Raw genomic sequence first — 17,839 nt, 5'->3', positions numbered from 1 at the left:
GAACCCTGTTTACACCACTTAACGGGTCTTAACAGTGTGCGAGTGTCTGTCTGTGTTCTCTTTGAGTCATTCCTTCAGTAGCCAGATATCACTGATCCGTCACACGATTTAAAAAACATCACGAAACATCGCCAAAAGTCTCCACTTTCAAAATTCCCCCTCATGCTTTTCATGTTTAGTTTTCATGTACAAATACAATATGTCGCGCCAAAGTCTTTAGATATCATGGAAGGAAATTATTCTTCAGTATTTCCCTTCAATGGATGGCCTTTATGTCTTTATTTGGACTGTTCCTTTTTTATATACTTGGCAATAATAACCTTACTAAAGCTGAGCCTTAAAATGGAAGAAAATCTAAAAATAGTAAATATAAATCACATTATATGTCATTTATATACAAATATAAAAACATCTTAAAACTGTGTATCTTGCTAAATGAACCATTTCCAGCATAAAATGTTCTTTAAAGTACTTTTATAACATATACTTCAGTTGTTGCATCCAGCCTTTCAATATGATGTTCTACTTTAAAAACTGTTTAAAAAAGCTCTTTAAAGAGATTATTTTATTTGTTATTGTTATGTTTTATTTAAAAAACATCTCGAACTCCAGTAAGAAGGAGATGAAGATGTTTTGTTGAAGCTGGAGTTATTATATGATAAATACCTGAGTAGAGTCACTTTTTTGTTTTACACTCTCAAATCTGAGAAATATAGAGGACGTAATGTTTGGAACAACTTTTAAATCACGTTGTTTGTCATCATTAACAACTTTTCTTCACTGAAATGAGATGAAATATGGGAGTCGCCTGCATGACGGTGGAGTGAAGGAGCCTGATCTGCTCTGTTCATGTGACAAACAGCGTCTCTGTCCGTCAGCGTGGCCTCCAGCAGCCGGTCCAGCGCCGTGCTGATGAGGCCTGGCTGTGCAGTCGATCTCCCCCTCTGGATCATTCAATCAGCAGACTGCTGTCACAGGAAGGGAGCGGCGGCCGTCGGCAGGCGCTCAGGGAAGGATGGTGGAGGCTCTGAGACAAAGATCTACAGGACAAAACAAGCTCAGCTGGGAAACAACACACAGCTGTATGATCACTGGTAAAGCTCTGGATTTGATGGTTCAATCATTTAAAAGACATTCAAAGAGCTGTAAAGAGAGAAATTCAACAGTGCCTCCACAGAAGAATAATATTCATTAGTTGAATGGAAACTGCTTCACCGAATCAAACCAAACCAGACAAACATGGCCCCATGCTGTATTTATCCCCTCTGTGTTCATAAAGACCAATGAAATCCGCCTGAGAGAGGAAAAGGAAGCAAGAACAAGACGAGGTAAATGCTTCAGGTCAGGACACATTTTAATTCTAACTCAGGAATTAAAAAAACTTGTGTCTGGATGGTTCAGTTGATGAAGAAACCAACTGCCAGGACTAGAGCCATACAGTTTTTATGTCTGGATGTGTTTACTGTTAGAAAGTTCATCATTTCATCAATGTTATTGGTCAGGGGCCTCCTGGTCCAGCTGCCTCCTTCGGGCTGCAGCGCTGCGGGGCACCACCAGGGGGCTCTGGCTTCACAGCCAAGTGGAACCAGGGGCAATTGATTGTTATGGTGCAGCTAAACCCTCAAACCCAGACCTGAAGCAGCATTAAACTCCTGAAGGTCCGCGAGCGGCAGCGGCCTGCCAGACAGCAGAGAGAGGTGAAGCTCCAGAGAAAAGCTGTTTTGTCCTCCGAGCTGATTGATTCCTCCTCAAAGAGCTCAGATAACCGGCAGCAGAGCTCCTGCTGCTCCGCCGCCTCCTACCCTACACATGAGGTCATCTCAGAGGCATTTTCCTTCAAGGTGCAGTAATGAGCGGCGGCCTCGGATCAGGAAACACTCCCCCGGTGCTTCCCTTTTGTTTCACTCGGCGCTGAACCTGGGACACATGGGAAGTGTAAAGCAGAGCGACCGGGCATCCTGGGCCTGCTGGGGGGACGCAGAGCCCTCCTCCCCCGCCCGCCGTGACCCCACAGGGTCACCTTGTTTCTAATTTCCTCTGTTTATTACATTTCTCTGTATCAAAGTCTTCTCCCTGCTTCAGACCACCGTGGAAGGAGCAATCAAACGAGGACTACAAGACAAAATACCCCGCTTTTACAGACAAGACCTCATGGGGTAAATGAGTGTGTGTGAGTGTGTGTGTGAGGTAGAGAGGGATTCCTCACTGTGAAGTGCTGACATCTGCTGCAGGCCCTTGCAGGGCTGGAATGTGATACTCTGCTTCACACAAAGGGCCCGGGCCGGGCGGCCGCACGGAGACCCCCGCCCCGCACGCCCCCCTCCGCCTCCGCCGGGGCGACTGGACGGCCGCTGCTCCGCTGCTCCGCTCCGCCGCCATTAGGTTTGATTAAAACCACCGAGAGCTCCTGCGGGGCTAGGGGTGCATTGCTGCGCCATTGCATCATGCGTCTGGCTCAATGGCTTCAATATGTCTCCGGCTGTGCTTTGATTGTTGTGTCTGCGCCGCGCAGGACGGCGCGCGGCGGCGGGGGGGTCGCCCGGTGGGCCGTGCCAGGCCGGGTGGGAGGAACCACATGAAACGCCGCCTGATGAGGAACAACGTGGAGCCGGGGAGAAAGGAAATTGGGAACAGGAGGGACTATTGTTCCAAGCGGTGTCTCCGCTTTGATTTGACAAATTGAGAAGCCTTTAAACATTTCCGTCCACACAGACATTCAGGCCGCGTGTTAGAAAGCTGTGTGTGGTTCTGCGTCCATCCTCCATGTCCAAGCGGGGAAAGTGAATCACAATGGCTGCATGGGCTGAAAATGCTTACTCAGCCATTTTCCTCATGGAAAGATTCACCTTGAATCATGGATTTCCTGGATTGGACGACAGTGGCTGTGAGTCTGACGGACCATGATGCACTTGGATGAAAATTCCTTTGGAGCAGAAACGTCGGGATGCTGCAGAGGAATACAGAGTGAACCATGAGCAGCGACAGTGGGAGGGGCTGCGTTTCACACAGCAGTCAGAGAAATCTGCTGCACACTGCTCCCTTCTAGAACCAGGAGTCGAACCAGGGTCCCCCAAACCTGAGCTCAGCACTCAAATAACCCTGAGATAATCTAATAATCCTCAATTCAAATCTGTGTTTGTGGATGGATGAAGAGTAAACATGATATTTTGAAGTGAGTTGATCCCTTTTACACAACTTCTAATGTGTTCTCCTAAGTACTGCTGGTGATAATGAAGATCCTGGAGGAGATCTGGAAACCATGACCTCTCAAATCAATATTTCAGGCTACATCTTTTCTGCTTTTCAAATCACTAATAAACTCGTGAACTGCTCCTGTGCGCGTTCAAAACATTTTTCCTCAGAACCTCTGAGAAGTGGGAGGAAAAAGTGAGGCGCCGGAGCCGCGGATTGGCTGGAGCGGCTCACTGGGGCAGGCAGCAGCGGAACAGTTAACATCCCGGGGAGTTCCCTCTGCCGGGAGCTCGTACTTTATGTGTCGCACCTGTTGTGCCGTCAGTTGCCACTCTCTCCAAAAAGCCGCGCCGGCCGCGCAGCGCAGCGATATTTTATCTCAGTCTGCGAGTTATGACTCCAGCACCGCGCCAGACAACACACCTCGTCTCGGCTTGTGCCTCCGGACTGGATCAGGTTGCTGGACCCTCTCTCTCTCTCTCTCTCTCTCTCCCTCTCTCTCTCTCTTTCTCGCGCGCTCTGTCTCTCTCTGTGCCTCCGTTTGCAGTAATGCGTAAAGATCTGCGCGGTGAAAAAACGCAGCTTCGGCCAAAATGCATCTGAGCACTTCTAATGATCTCGGACCGTAGACGATATGCGTGCACGGGGGACGATTTCACAGCCAATCCGAGGATTATAACTGCACAAAACCAAACTTTGTTCAAGTTCAGTGTCCAACTTTCCGCTGAACCAACAGGTGCGCGCCGGGATTACGCAGCGGCGGAGCTCCGAGGAGGATTTTTCCCCCCCCTGATTCATCGAGTTAAGATTTAACTTTTTTTCTCGGAAGGACTGATGATTTTGTGGATTTTACTCCAGATGTGCCCCAAGCAGCCCTGGTATCCCGTGAACGACGCGTGTGCGTGGTGATCCCGACCATCCCGTCTCCAGCGCCTGGCGCTCGCCTCCCACCACTCATCCAAATGATCCTTCCATTACTACTCATCCTTGCATCGCTTCTCCAACACGACGGCTCGGACGCCGAATCAAGCCATGTCAGCAAATTCCACCTTCCAAGTATAAAGGAGCAAAACGGTGAGTGCGAAACAGCGCGCGCAGACTTTCCTGCTCCGCGCGCACAAAACGCTCATTTATTTCTAAAACTCGAATCGCGCGATGAATGAGAGCGTTTCACACAGTTCAAACGGTCTCCGGGTAGGAAGTGCAGGTTTACCTTTTGCCTTTAAAGCTTCCCCCCCTGCACGTTTCAGAGGGGAAACCCTCCTGAAAGCCCGCGTCCCGGAGGGGGAAGGCTTTCTGAAAGAGGCTCCATTCATTCAGCAGCTCGGCCTCTGAACTGAGTCCTAAATGCAGCTTTTGAAACTCTCTGAATTACCTGCTCATTCATGAGATTGATAATGACACCCTGAAGGATGTGTGTCATGCTGCCTAATAGAGGTTTCACAGTGTGTGATGAGTCCAGGTACAGGTCGGGCTCTGCAGGATTCATCCTGCTGTGGTTGTGTTTATCCAGCATTTCTCTAAGACATGATTAGCTTCTCACAGCCTGTAACAATAACAACAGGACAGAGAGGCGGCAGGAATGTGGGCCACAGGGACGGCTTGCCAGAAGAGATCCATCCTTATATGTCATTTAATCAATTCACTGCAGTTTAGCCTCTGAGACTGAATCATCAAACGGCTCCTAATGCCTGATAGATTTTATACTCACTTTATCTTCTCAGCTCTTTAATATGTCAGGAAGACCCTTAAAGTGGCCATTCATCCACTTTTGGTCCCTAAGTCATGTGATCTTATATTCTAAGTGTGTATTAGTAAAATCAGAGTGATTTCAGCAGCACTGCTTTCGGTGAAGGCAGAGCGCTGAACCCAGCAGATGCTCAGAGCTCATTCATTCGGTGGGTTCGGCCGGCGCTGTGTGAGGACTGTAACAGCCCGGGTCGGGAAATCAGAGCCTCCCGCCGGGATCTCCAGGTTTAATCAGGGCGGCTGAGAAAGGAAAACAACAAGGGGTGTGTGAGTGAGTGTGTGTGTGTGTGTGGAGGTCACTCTGCTGAGGGTGAAGCTGTAACCTCCTGGCGGCGGTGAGAGCGCTCACCGTTCTGCCGCACTTGGTTGCCGAAGCTCTTTGAGACAATTTGATATCGATCGGATGGAGGGGGGGGGGGCTTCTGGCTTGTTTAGTGGTCCTTGTTGTCTGGAGAGTTACAGCTCTCAGTCCTATAGACCTGGCACGAGGCTGCTGATGCCTCCATGAGAGATCAGAGGGAGGAACTGGCGGTCACCACAGCATCCCGTTTACACCACGACGTTTTCTGAAACTCTAAAGCCAACAAGTCCAGGAGAATCTCCCTAACACTAACCCTTCCCATGTGAACAGGCTCTAATGCTGCAGACGGCCGTCTCAGGGTGGAATGGGCATGACCTCTGAAATGTAAATTGTGTGTGTTGTGGTCATAAATGAAGGGAATGTTTCCTGCTTCCACCGCTCGGCCTGTTTCACATGCGATTGCATGTGCTCGCCACATGGCTATAAGGTTTCATGGTTATTAAGGGAGAAAAAAAAATAAAAGAGTCATGTCTTCAGTCATGCTGCAAAAATGTTGTGTACACTTTGGAAATTTCAAACAGGGTTGAAAGAAAATGCATCAGGCTTCCCTGTGGACCGCTGTCCTGCTGCTGCGTGGAAACACTCCTCTTTCTGTGGGATTGTGCTTCAAGTTTTAAGCTCATTTAGTCATGCTGGCCGGTCAGAGGCTTAACAGTCCTAATTTACACCACTATTCACGACGCATTACAGCCTGTTTACACCGGCGGTGTTTTTACAAGCCGCTCCGACCCACACGGCGCCGTTTATCGCCAGGCTGCAACTGTAAAAGATCCATTATCACTTTCACTGCCTTTTTTTTTGTTTTTGTTTTGTTGAGAAAACCTTTTTGGATTCCATCCTGAGAGCATGCATGTGTCACACATGCACACATGAAGAACACACACTCCCATGTTCAAACTGAGGAAGGACTGGCGCCGGTCATGTGACACAGACGGCGTCAGGTTTCAGCGGAAAGGGAAATTAGAGGGTAAAATATATTTATTCAGCAGTATTTGTTGTTGTTAGAGGGCTGCTCTGTGGTGCAGTGGTTAGCTCTCCTGGCTCTGTGGTTTGATTCCAGTCTCGGGGCTCTTTTCTGTGTGAGTTTGCATGTTCTCCCTGTGTGGATTCCTGCTTCCTGCTCCAGTGCAAAGACGAGTGTGAGGTTCACTCACACACACACACACACACACACATGCTGCAGAGAACAGTACGGTATAAACATGAACATGCACATGTGCAGGAGCAGCATTGTGTTTCCCCCCGTTTCCATGGAGACGGAGTTGGAATGTTGTAAAAAAGTTGCATTTCCAGTGACTGTGAACATCGCCGTCCTGCAGACGGAGCAGCTGGACATGGACGTGTGTGACAGAATACAGGTATAAAGTTCTAAACCTCTTCAGAGTTCAATCAGGACTGTTTTCCTTCCACTCTGCCTCGTCTTCAGGCTTATTGCTTTATCTAATGACACATTGTTTCTTAAGGCGGTTTCGTCAGGCTTCTGGCTGCTCTCCTGATGTTTGCCCTGACTTTTCAGAGCAGACTGTGATTTGCTGGCAGCAGCCTGGGTTTGCAGCCGCGCTCCAGCTTCCTCATCAGTCAGGTCATCTCCGCAGACGCCTCCTCACATCACCTCACTCATTCCAGCGGTTTGTCTCCTCGTTTTCATCCCGGCCGAGCCCACCCGTAAGCACGAACCGAGAGAGGAGCTGAGCGTCAGATATTTGTGGAAGACAGGGATTACCTGCGATGTTCTCACATATCCCCCCCTCGGAGCGCCGCGGGAGGAAGGTATGCACCTCGGCGGGCCTGCCAACGATCACACAGGCTGCTGTTCCGCTGGAGATTATGAGATTAGGGGGGGAGCCGGGGTCGTGAGGGTCACGGGCCCATGAGGAGCATGTGCAGAGCACCACGTATGCAGAGGTGAGGCACAGAGAGGCTTTGTGCATTCATGAGATTATGATGTACACAAATAAGATGTTTGCCGAGGGGATTTGAGCGGCAGGGCAGTGAATGGGTGGTCCTGTTGCGGAGCGTTTGAGTGTTTGGGGCGTAACGAGAAGTGCTCGACTCATTCACAGACACCGGGGAGGAGCTGTTAATGGCACACTTAACGGGCTCGTAAAGCGGGCCGAGTTATTTTAGTCGCCGGCCAAAGGGCCTTCGTTTGTACGCGCCTGGAAGCTTGTTTCATAAAAGATCAGTAAAGATTTTAGCTTTTGTTAAGTGAAAATGGGTCGTTTTTGCGTTTTGAACACAATGTCCATTTGTGATTCTCTCCCGTTTCCACGGAGACGGAGTTGTAGTGTTTCTCAGAAAGTGTTGTTTTCAGTGGCTTTGACCGCCGTCATGTTGCATTCTGGTGATCATTTGTGTCCCGTTAAGTCTCTGTAAATACTAGATGGAAGTGAGTTCAGAAGTGTTTCTTTTCCGGCTCACTGTGACCAAATCTGAGCTTCATATAGGCTCAAGTCTCTGTTTCCCATGTGGCCGGCTGGTTTTCACGTTTCCACTCTGTTATTTTAAGTGGTTTCCATAGTGCTTAGCTCTGTGTTTCAATTTGAAATTATGATACGGCTCCTAAACCAATGAAACCAAACCAGCCAAACTTGGAATCTCCATTCATTCTTTAATACAGGTCAGATGTTTCCCCGGCCGGCTTCCCTGGGAAAAGCTTGTTTCCACTTAGAGGAATCTGCGCTTTAATGGACGCGCTCGGATGAATGAATGCGGCTCTATGCAGTTAATCATTGCAGCGAGCGGCGCTGCGGCAGCCGGTATGCCCGACCGAATTAGAACCATCAAAGAAAATGGATGGCTCGAAAGTTCAGTGAACCCGGCGGGAAGCCAGGAGGGCAGCAATTACCTGAGAGCAGATTCCAATTGTCTGATGAAAGCCACACGTGGGTTAAAGTTTGTCAGGAAACATTTGTTCTCCGGGAAGGTATTTTCCAATCTGGCTCCGTCCTAAGCAGCATTAAACATATCAGTTCCCATGTAAACATTTACAGTGAGTGAAGAAGGAAAAAAAAAAGAGGAAAATCCCTTAATCTGCACCACGGAGATTTTTCCACGATAGCCGAACACAAGTAGCTCTGTGTCCTCGCAGGAAGAGAGTTTCCCCTCAGCAGACGGGGGAGACCCGGCATCAAAGTGTGTGTGTTTCCCCCGTCAGCGCCGTTTCACCCCGGAGTGCTGTGTTTGGCAGGCGGAGTGGCAGCGCCCGGTGGCAGCGGCTCAGGGGGACGAGGGACCGGAGAGGGTCTTCACTGCAACCATTACAGAGCATTTCCATCTGCATGCCTCATGAGAGAGCAGCCATTTAGTTCCATTTACGCTTCAGTAACCAGTGAAACGTGCTTCAGTTTCTGGAGGAGTGACAGCGCCACGCCCTCGCCCTGGCAGCCCGGCGCTCCCCGGAGCAAACGGGGCCGGTGGCCGGTGTCGGCGGTTCAGCCGGTGCGCCGGTAGCTCGCAGGTGTTCCTGAGAAAGCAAACACAAGCCTGAATCAAATGTGTGTTTGAGTAAGATCTCTGATGCCACGACGTGTTTCCTCCGCCTGCTTATCTGGACGTGGAGCGGTCTCCTCGCCCTGCTCGGCCCGCCGCCCTCAAATAAAGAAAGATAAAGGCCTCTTTCTGGAACATTACCGGTTTTCTGATAAGGACTCGGGGCGGGTTGCACCATCGGCCTGGCACCGTCGCTCTGCTTCATCATCCAGTGCTTTTTCTGAGGGACGTGATTATACACTGACTTTATAAAATGTGGTTATGGTGCAAAAATAAATACAAATAAGACTTCCTTGGTGTTTCTGTCCTTATCAGTGGAACAAAATTGCAGAAATCCAAAAGGCAATTTGGCTTCCTCAGAGGAAGGACTTGACTGTGAATGTTATCGGCTGCCGGGGCACAATGACTGGAGCAGCTCCAGGACGGCGGGCTGCAGCCACAGGCACAACAAAACCACCAAATCAGACAGAAGCGGCAATTAGGAGTGGAGTGTGAGTCTCTGAGGAGGCAGCAGAGGATATGAATCCAGAGATGGAGGCGTCTTTCTGGAGACACTGTCACTGCTGATGGAAACCCTGGCTGCTGCTGCTGAAGGGCGGAGCGCCTCCGCCTTCAGTCACTTTTACCTGTCAAGGCAAATACCGATCAGTCAGCGTGAGTTAGCGTCCTCGCCTCTCGGCTCGCTCTGTTTCCTTCTCGCTGCGCTGATTGTTTCCTGACTGACTGCTGAGAATAGAGCAGCTTTAAGAGCCCGAGACTTCAGAGTGTTTCTCCTGTTGCTGTATAAACACGAAACACCAAGTTGGTGCGTTTTCATTTCACATGCTGTCGAGTGAAAAGATCCGTTTTCTGGATCAGTTTCCGGTGAGGTGTGTGACCCTGACTTTACCCTCTGAAGCTCCTCCCCCTTCTGTTTTGAAACATCGCTTTAAACCTTCCCTAATAACCAAAGGTTGGATTTGAGTTGCATAATTTTGTGTCTTTCCCCTAAAAAGTGAGCGTGTCCGGACAGGCGGGCGAGAACGCTCCTCTGAAAAGAACAACGCCGTGGTCGTCCCCGACGCCGCTCTGCTCTGAAGGATTGGTTTTCCGACGGCTCCTGGAATCCCAGCTGGACCCAGACCGGCTGACCCTGGTAGCCGTCTCCGGTGGGCGTGTCTGCAGACCGTGGCCTGCAATGAGCCCGCTCCTCAGTTTTCCGGGTTTTGCGGGCATCGCCTCGCAGCGGAGTGACGGCGAGGCCGACCCGGGCCAGACGCTCACAGCTGCTCCGGCGTCTCTCATTTCCTCCCGGCTCATTCTGATCGGAACAGCTCCTCATTTAGCATGTAATTACATACAAAACGAGGCGTGCAAGAAGCTAGAAGACGGAATGACTGCTGGGTGAGCGGCCCAGCTCCTCGCAGGAACTTGTGCACATATTTTGCGGTTGTTTGATTGTTTCGACATTTTGGCGGACAGGATGCTTTCCTCAGGACGTCTCAGGTGTTCGAGCTCCGTCGTCCCGTCCCAGACTGACTCGCTGATCTTTCATAACTCGCTGGGACTCTGGTCGTTATCGGAATCAGAGCCAAGCCGAGCTTTGGGTGAAGGTTTCTTCATTTTGACTCTGGCTTCTTTCTTTGTATGGATTAATAGAAGTGATTAATAGAGAAATAAACAGAGAAAAGAAATCAACATAATGACCAAGATTAATGGACAAATTCATTTAGAACGAGGGTGTCAAACATAAGGCCCACGGGCCTAAACAGGACTGCGTGACGCTGAAATCCAATCTCCAAAACAACCAAGTAAACTTCAAAAGTAGCTGGGATGCTGGTGATGCTGCCATGAAAGCTAGCTAGCTGGAAGCTGTCAGGCTAGCCTCAAAGCCACACTGTCAGCGGGAGTTTGGAAAACACCCAGAATGCAGCAGCTGGAGAAGCTTAGAGGACATTTCACTGGATTTTAGACCAGTTCTTCATAGGTTCTTCTGTATGGAATACAAACATGTATGACTGTTAAAAAAAGCACATAAAGCACAAGATTTAAAAAAAATAATAATAATTTTTAAAGCATTCCTATATTGAATGTTTATTAAGTCTGAGTCTTAAGTCAGAATGATCTGAAGACTTTCTGCAGCTGTCAGTTGAAGACTCTGAAGTTTGCATGTTCTCCCTGAGCATATGGAGCGTGGGACCAGCGACCTGCTGTCGGTCAGGGTGTGATTCTGCACTGGGAGCTCCTACATGCAGGCTTTTCACCGGGACGGGAGCGCCGGCTCCACTTTCCTGCTCGGTATGAATTCAGGAAAAGTCCTCATCATGTGTGAAACCGAGCCCCCGGATTCATCTGAGGCTGCGGAACATTTCACGCTCATCAAGCATCGTCATTAGCCACGCTAATTTTAGAAAACTGCGACGAGGCCCACCGATGCATGAACGGCTCGGAGTGCGCACGGCGCAGAACATCCACACTCCTGCAGTCAATATGAGGATGAAGACGGCGGGTCGATAGCTACGGCAGTTTACTGACTGCGCTGCATTACAGAGCACGTAAAATCTAATGCAGGAGATGCTTTAGTTGACTGAGAGCTCTGCAAACGGCCTTTATAGGTCTGAACAGTCACTTACAGGAAGCAGTAAAGAGAGTTCCACTCTGCTGGCTGCAGGTAACAACAGAGCGGTAGGTCTCTGTAGGAAGACGTTCCAGTTGTTTCCAGTTTTGTCCAGTGCTGCTGACTGCCAGACAGTAGTTTAGGTATTTTGTTTAGAGAATGATTAATTTTCCTCCTCAAACATAACGACACAAGTTGTTCTGTGTCATTGCTGAGGATTAAACTGAATTGAAGTAACAACGGTGATCATCTGCATACATGGAAATACTTTCTAACACGACAAAGCTCAAAACAAGACCCAAGGAGCCTCCAAAGAGGATTATTCATGAATAACATCTTACCTTTGTACTTGAGCAGACACCAGAGCTGGTGTTATTTTGGTTTTTGTTTAAGTAAAGATCTTTTCAGACTGTTGTGTTTCATGAACTTCTGTTTATATTTAAAGAGGAAAAAGCTGCATGGACCCATAAAAAGTTCCCCAGAATGCACTTAGAAGATCATTTTCTTCAATGCAGCACTTAAATAATGAAGTTCTGACTGGGACAGTGTGTGTGTGTGTGTGTGTGTCTGTGTGTGTGTGTGTGTGTGTGTGTGTGTCTGTGTGTGTGTCTGTGTGTGTGTGTGTGTGTGTGTCCCCATCCCTGCAGCTCATCTATTCATTCATATTCATCCTTCACATGTCGATCCGGAGACTTTCCTCCCGCTCTCCGTTCCCATTAGGTAAAATACTTCCAGTCCGGACCCATGAGCCATGCGTGTTGCCGGGAATCAAACCGGCGCTGCGTCTTCTTTCTGTGCCATTGGAGGAGAGTGAGAAAAGAACCGGGAGCTATTAAACGGAGACGTGAAATCTCCCGGCTGGCCTGCATGGAGGGCGTAAAATAAAAACACAGCTGTCCCAGCGATCCGGCTGCTGGGATTATGTCACCCGGCACATGGCGAGACGTGATACCGTGCCACTGGCGCACCGCGCCGGTAACTCAATCACACCCACTATTTTCAGAATGTGTGGCTTTTCCCAAAGCGCAGACGGGTTTTGGGGTCGGTGCTGGATTTGCTCACACTCGTATCCCCATGAGGGGGGATCCGTTTCTCCGGCCCGGCGTCAGTTTTCGGGCCTCGTGCACGTCGGCGCGTCGCGCTCCTGGAGCATTACCTGCAGCCGTCTCCATTTATTGAAATGAAATTAGCGCTTGCTCACTTTCTCGCTGCTAGATGATTGTTCTCCCGCGCTGGAAAACATTTTTTTCTTGGAGATAAATCTTCCTGTCTGGCTGCTCTGTTCAGTAATTGTGCTGCGAAAGCCGAGGAAGACACACAAATCAGTCCAGGGATGATGGAAGATGTGTTGTTACGTTCTTGCGCACAATTATTTTTAATGAATGCAAATATAATCAGAACTGGCGAAGAAGCTGCAGGTGAGATGTTTTTTCTCGCAGTGCACCGGATTGCAGGAAGGAATTCAAAACATTTGAGGGGAAAAACTTATTGAATAAAGACAAATTCAAATGAAAAAGAGCTTTTATTCAAAAAACAATGCGATAGTTGCAGAAGTCTAATTGGCTTGATTTTAATGACGTATTAATGAATGTCAGCTGGAGCATGTGGTGGGTTCCTGTTTAGGAACGATACACCGGTTCTGCTGCAGTTTTCCAGTGAAAACGCAACACTTTCATCAGGTTTTGTGTCCTTTTGTAACCGAGAGAAATGCAGAACAGCTCAGAAATGGAAGTCGAGGCAGTTATGTAGAGGGTAAAAAATACATACTTTATTATTACTCCAGTGGACACAGGACCAGACAATATTCGCCACCTTAAAGATAAATATGGTGAGAAACAACGACACACAACTTGATTAAAACGCGGCTGAGCAACGCACACCCCCCAGGTCTGTTCCTGAGCCTTGCCTGGTGTTTCCTACAATGAATCACACCAAGAAGACAACCAAGACCAAATTAAATCAACCTAACAGTCCAACCAGCTAACGCACTGACCCAGCTGGGCAGAGTCGAAAGAAACAGAAGAAAGGAAAAAAAGGGCAATAAACAAAAAAAGAAAAACAAAATAAAACAAGACAAAACAAGGCAACAGAGGCAACTCGGCTGCCCCGACCCGCACACTGGAACCTAAAAAGAAACAAAATAGAAAATATTAATATATGCCAACGCCGAGCCAGAGCCAGAGCCTGTGCCACATACCTGCTCCCACAGAGAAGTGCCAAGGGGGAGGAAGCGTGCGCTCGCCGAATTTATTCCCTCCCCCAACACAACCCAGCTGGTCGTTGGTTCCTGCCACAGCTGTGAGGCATCACCACTAACCAGCCGGTTACACTCACCCCCCCCAAGTTTTATCAGCGGCCCGCTGATAAAATAATACTAAGTCCAGGGGCGAAAAATGCCTTCATCCAAACTGCCAGACCCCATTACCTGGGAGGCCGTAGCCCGACATGCTTCCCCCAGCACTGACCGTGGAAGACGATGCACATTTGAATGCTGCCCTGCTGTTGTCCTGGTCGTTCTGCGTGGCACAACTGGGTTAGCACAAGGGTCCCTCAGGGTGTGAGGGCGGGATGTGGCTGTCCCCACCTCAGGCTGCTGCTCCAGGAGCGCTTGTCGTGCGGGTGCTGAGTGAGCTGGGGTGGACTGATCACCTGTGGGAGCCGGTAACACCACCCATACTCCATCGTCCACATCATCCTCCTCCTCACTTTGCGACCTTGATGCCACTTCCGGTGACCGCAGGAACTTGGACCGCATCTGCACAGGTGAACAAGGCAGGGCCGGCTTCAACATTGTCCGGTGCACCTGCTTCACCCGAGACCGGTCCTGAACTGGGGCGACCGAATACACCACCCCGCCTGGCTCCGGCGGCTTCACCACCTCAAAGACGGTGGACCCCCAAGCGTCATGGATCTTGCTACGGCCACGAGCTGTATGGTCCCGCAGATACACCCTTTGGCCTGCTGTCAATGGCTGATCCAACACCCTTTGGTCGTGTCTCTCCTTTCGCCGCTTGGCTGCTGCCCGCATCTGGTCCTTGGCAGTCCCGAATGCCACGTCCAACCGCTGGCGATGCTCCACCACCCAGTCGCACACTCTTCCCTCAGAGGGCTCAGGAAGATGACCAAGCAGGAAGTCCACCGGTAAGTTAGGCTCCTGGCCAAACATGAGGAAATGTGGGGACTCACCCGTCGACTGGTGAGCAGTACAGTTGTAGTTGAAGACCAGCTGGGGGAGATGCTTGGGCCAGTGGCACTTCTGATCTGGAGGGAGAGTGCGCAAAAGGTTATGCAACGTTCGGTTAAACCTTTCGCACTGGCCGTTTCCCTGTGGATGATAGGGTGTAGTTCGGGTCTTCTTCACTCCGTACAACGCACACAGCTGCTCAACCAAGGCACTCTCAAAATTCCTCCCCTGGTCAGAGTGAATGCGGGCTGGAACTCCGTAACGGTAAAACCATTCCTTCACCAGAACGTCCCCCACCGTCGCTGCCCTCTGGTCTCGAGTTGGTATCGCCTGAGTGAACTTGGAAAAGACATCGGTCATCACCAGCACAAGCTCTTTTCCATCTCGGGATGGCTCCAGTAGAGTGAAGTCAATGGCCAGCACTTGGTTGGGTTTAGCAGCTAGTAGATGACCCATGGGTGCTCTGACCCTCGGCTGTGTGCATTTAGCAAGGGCACACCGCTCACAACGCTGACACCACTCCTTCACCTCGTGGCCCATCCCCGGCCAGTAGCACCTCTGCCTCACCAACTCGGTGGTCCGCTCAATGCCTTGATGCCCGTGGTTCTGATGAAGCTGCATCAACACTTCCTCTTTGAGGCTCTCCGGCAGAAGAAGCTGATGAACCTCCTCCCCACCATCCGGACGAAACAGCCGACGATACAGGAGACCTCCAGCCTCCACAATTCGACCCCACTGACGGACCAGCCCCCGCACCTGAGGGCTCAGTTCCTGCTTCTCGGACTGGCTGGGCTCCCTCCGCTGGCGCCAGAAGTGGAGGAAGGCTCCAATGGTGGGGTCTGACTGCTGAAGAACCTGCAGATCTGCTGGGGTACGAGAGGGAAGGACGGTCACTTCAGACTGCACTGCAACCTGCTGCTTCCCCCGCTTTGTCCACTTCCGCAGGACGTCAGGCACCGCTGTACCCGGGAGGACCCACCCGAGCCTGTCGGGGGTGTCAACCATGGCCTGCCTGGAAAGGGCATCTGCATTCTTGTTGATGCGGCCTGGACGATAGCGGACACTGTAGTTGAAAGCAGACAACTCAGCAACCCATCGCTGCTCCGTGGCACCCAACTTGGCAGTCTCTAGGTGGCTCAAGGGATTGTTATCTGTCCAAACTACACATGTCTGGCCCCACAGATATTCCCTGAACTTCTCTGTAATCGCCCACTTCATGGCCAGGAATTCCAATTTCATGGAGCTATAGTTCCTCTCGGCTGGGTGCAAACTTCGGCTGGCATAGGCGACAGGTCTCACTTTGCCATCCTGCTCCTGTGACAGCACCGCACCTAGACCCATATGGCTGGCATCGACCTCAAGGATGAAGGGGAGAGAAAAGTCAGCAAATGCCAAGGTGGGGGCGCTTACCAGGCAGGACTTCAACTTCTGGAAACTTTCCTCACAACCCTTGGTCCAGCCAGCCTCCAAACCCTGGCCTTGTCCCCTCCGTTTCTTTGTTCCAGCTGATTCAGAAACCAACCGATACAGGGGAGCAGCCAGCGTTGCAAAACCCTCCACAAAACGTCGGTAGTAGCTGGCGAAACCAAGGAAAGATCTGAGCTCCGAAACGTTGGTTGGATGCGGCCAGTCAGCAACAGCAGAGATCTTGCTTGGATCTGTGGAAACTCCCTCCTGGGAGATAAAATGGCCCAAGTACCGAACCTGCTTCTGAAAGAAAAAACACTTCTGCAGCTTAACTTTCAGTCCTTCCTGCTGCAGGCGATTCAAAACAGAGTCCAAGCGGCTTAAGTGCTCATCAACACAGGAGGAGAAGACAATGATGTCGTCCAGGTATAACAGTAACGACTGACAGTGCTGCACCCCGAACATCCTCTCCATCAGCCGTTGAAAGGTTCCTGGTGCATTGCACAACCCAAATGGCATTCGGTTAAATTCAAACAAGCCAAATGGGGTGCAAAAAGCAGTCTTCGCTTTGTCACCCTCTGTCACTGGTACCTGGTTGTAGCCGCTGGCCAAGTCCATTGTAGAAAACCATTTTGCCCCCGATAGTGCATCCAAGGACTCCTCAATGCGAGGGAGTGGAAAGGCATCCTTCCTGGTCTTCCGGTTTAACTGCCGATAGTCCACACAAAGACGCAGAGTCCCATCCTTTTTCTTCACCAGCACAATAGGGGAAGCATACGGACTACAGCTCTCCCTTATCACCTGGGTTTCTAACAGCTGATGAATGTGGGCTTTAACGGTGTCATACTCGGACGGAGGAATACGCCTATAACGCTGCCGCACCGGGACATCATCAAGGAGCGGAATGTCATGCGTGATTAGGTCGGTACAGCCGAGGTCACCATCGTATGCAGAAAACACCGGCTCATGACTCAGCAACAGAGCCCTCACTTTATGCTGCTCCACCTCTGAAAGAACAGACAAATCCAGAGCCCTGATTTGTTCCTGCACCGAGCTACTCCCCTGAACCTGAGAGTTCACTGTGGCAACTCCCCGTGGCTGTCTAGGCCTGACTTCACTAACCCCCTGTGGCAGACCTGCAACCTCTGTTTGCGACAGAAGCCCTACGGGTTGACGAGGGTGAAGCACCGCTGATGTAACACCAACATTAACCACCGGGATGTAAACAGTGCCCCTGATAACCTTGACCAGTGCCGGGGAAACCAACAGCCCCTCTGGGAGCCCATGTTCCGAGGTGAGGGGCTCCACCAAGACCGACCCAGAAGACCCCAACTGTTCTGAACAAGTAACGGCAACCACCTTGGTAGTACCCCCAGGTACCCACACTGACCTCCTTCCCCTAAGCCTTGCTAACCCTGCCTGGGGACTAGGGGTCTTGGTATCTGCCTGCTGGCAGAACTGGAGGGCTCTCAACCATGCCTCTGGGACGCCGGATGCACCAGGAACGTTAAACAATGCAGGACCATGCTCCGCGAAGAGAACATCATAACAGGCTTTAATAATGTTCATACCCAAAATCCCTGGAGCCTCAGATGGGGTGGCCTGCTCTGGGGGGTCCCTCACCACTAATACACCTCGTCTAGGAATCAAGTTGCTGAACACCTCAACATCAGGTTCCATATAGCCTACATAAGGTATCCCCAAACCATTAGCAGCTCGAAGTTGTAACCAGTGGCAAGACTTCAACTTATCCCTGAAGTGTTTTCGGAAGAAGCTCTCTCTAATGGTGGATACCATAGACCCTGTGTCTAACACACACCTAACCTCAACCCCTGCCAATTTAATGTCCACTTGGGGG

General features: G+C 50.4%; 1 protein-coding gene across 1 annotated transcript in view; it reads left to right on the top strand.

The window, feature by feature from the left end:
* The first annotated feature begins 3,550 nt into the window (after positions 1 to 3,550).
* Positions 3,551 to 17,839, top strand: part of pdgfc (platelet derived growth factor c) — a 49,549-nt gene continuing 35,260 nt past the window's right edge. The window contains exon 1 of the mRNA XM_030114853.1: positions 3,551 to 4,266. Within this exon, the coding sequence (XP_029970713.1) occupies positions 4,155 to 4,266 (112 nt within the window). The 5' untranslated portion in view covers positions 3,551 to 4,154. The remainder of the gene's footprint in view (positions 4,267 to 17,839) is intronic.

Source organism: Salarias fasciatus, chromosome 2 (genome assembly GCF_902148845.1).
Source record: "Salarias fasciatus chromosome 2, fSalaFa1.1, whole genome shotgun sequence".
NCBI classification, from domain to species: Eukaryota; Metazoa; Chordata; class Actinopteri; order Blenniiformes; family Blenniidae; genus Salarias; species Salarias fasciatus.
The sequence above is the reverse complement of the archived record's forward strand: the minus strand, read 5'-3'. Positions and strand labels throughout refer to the sequence as shown.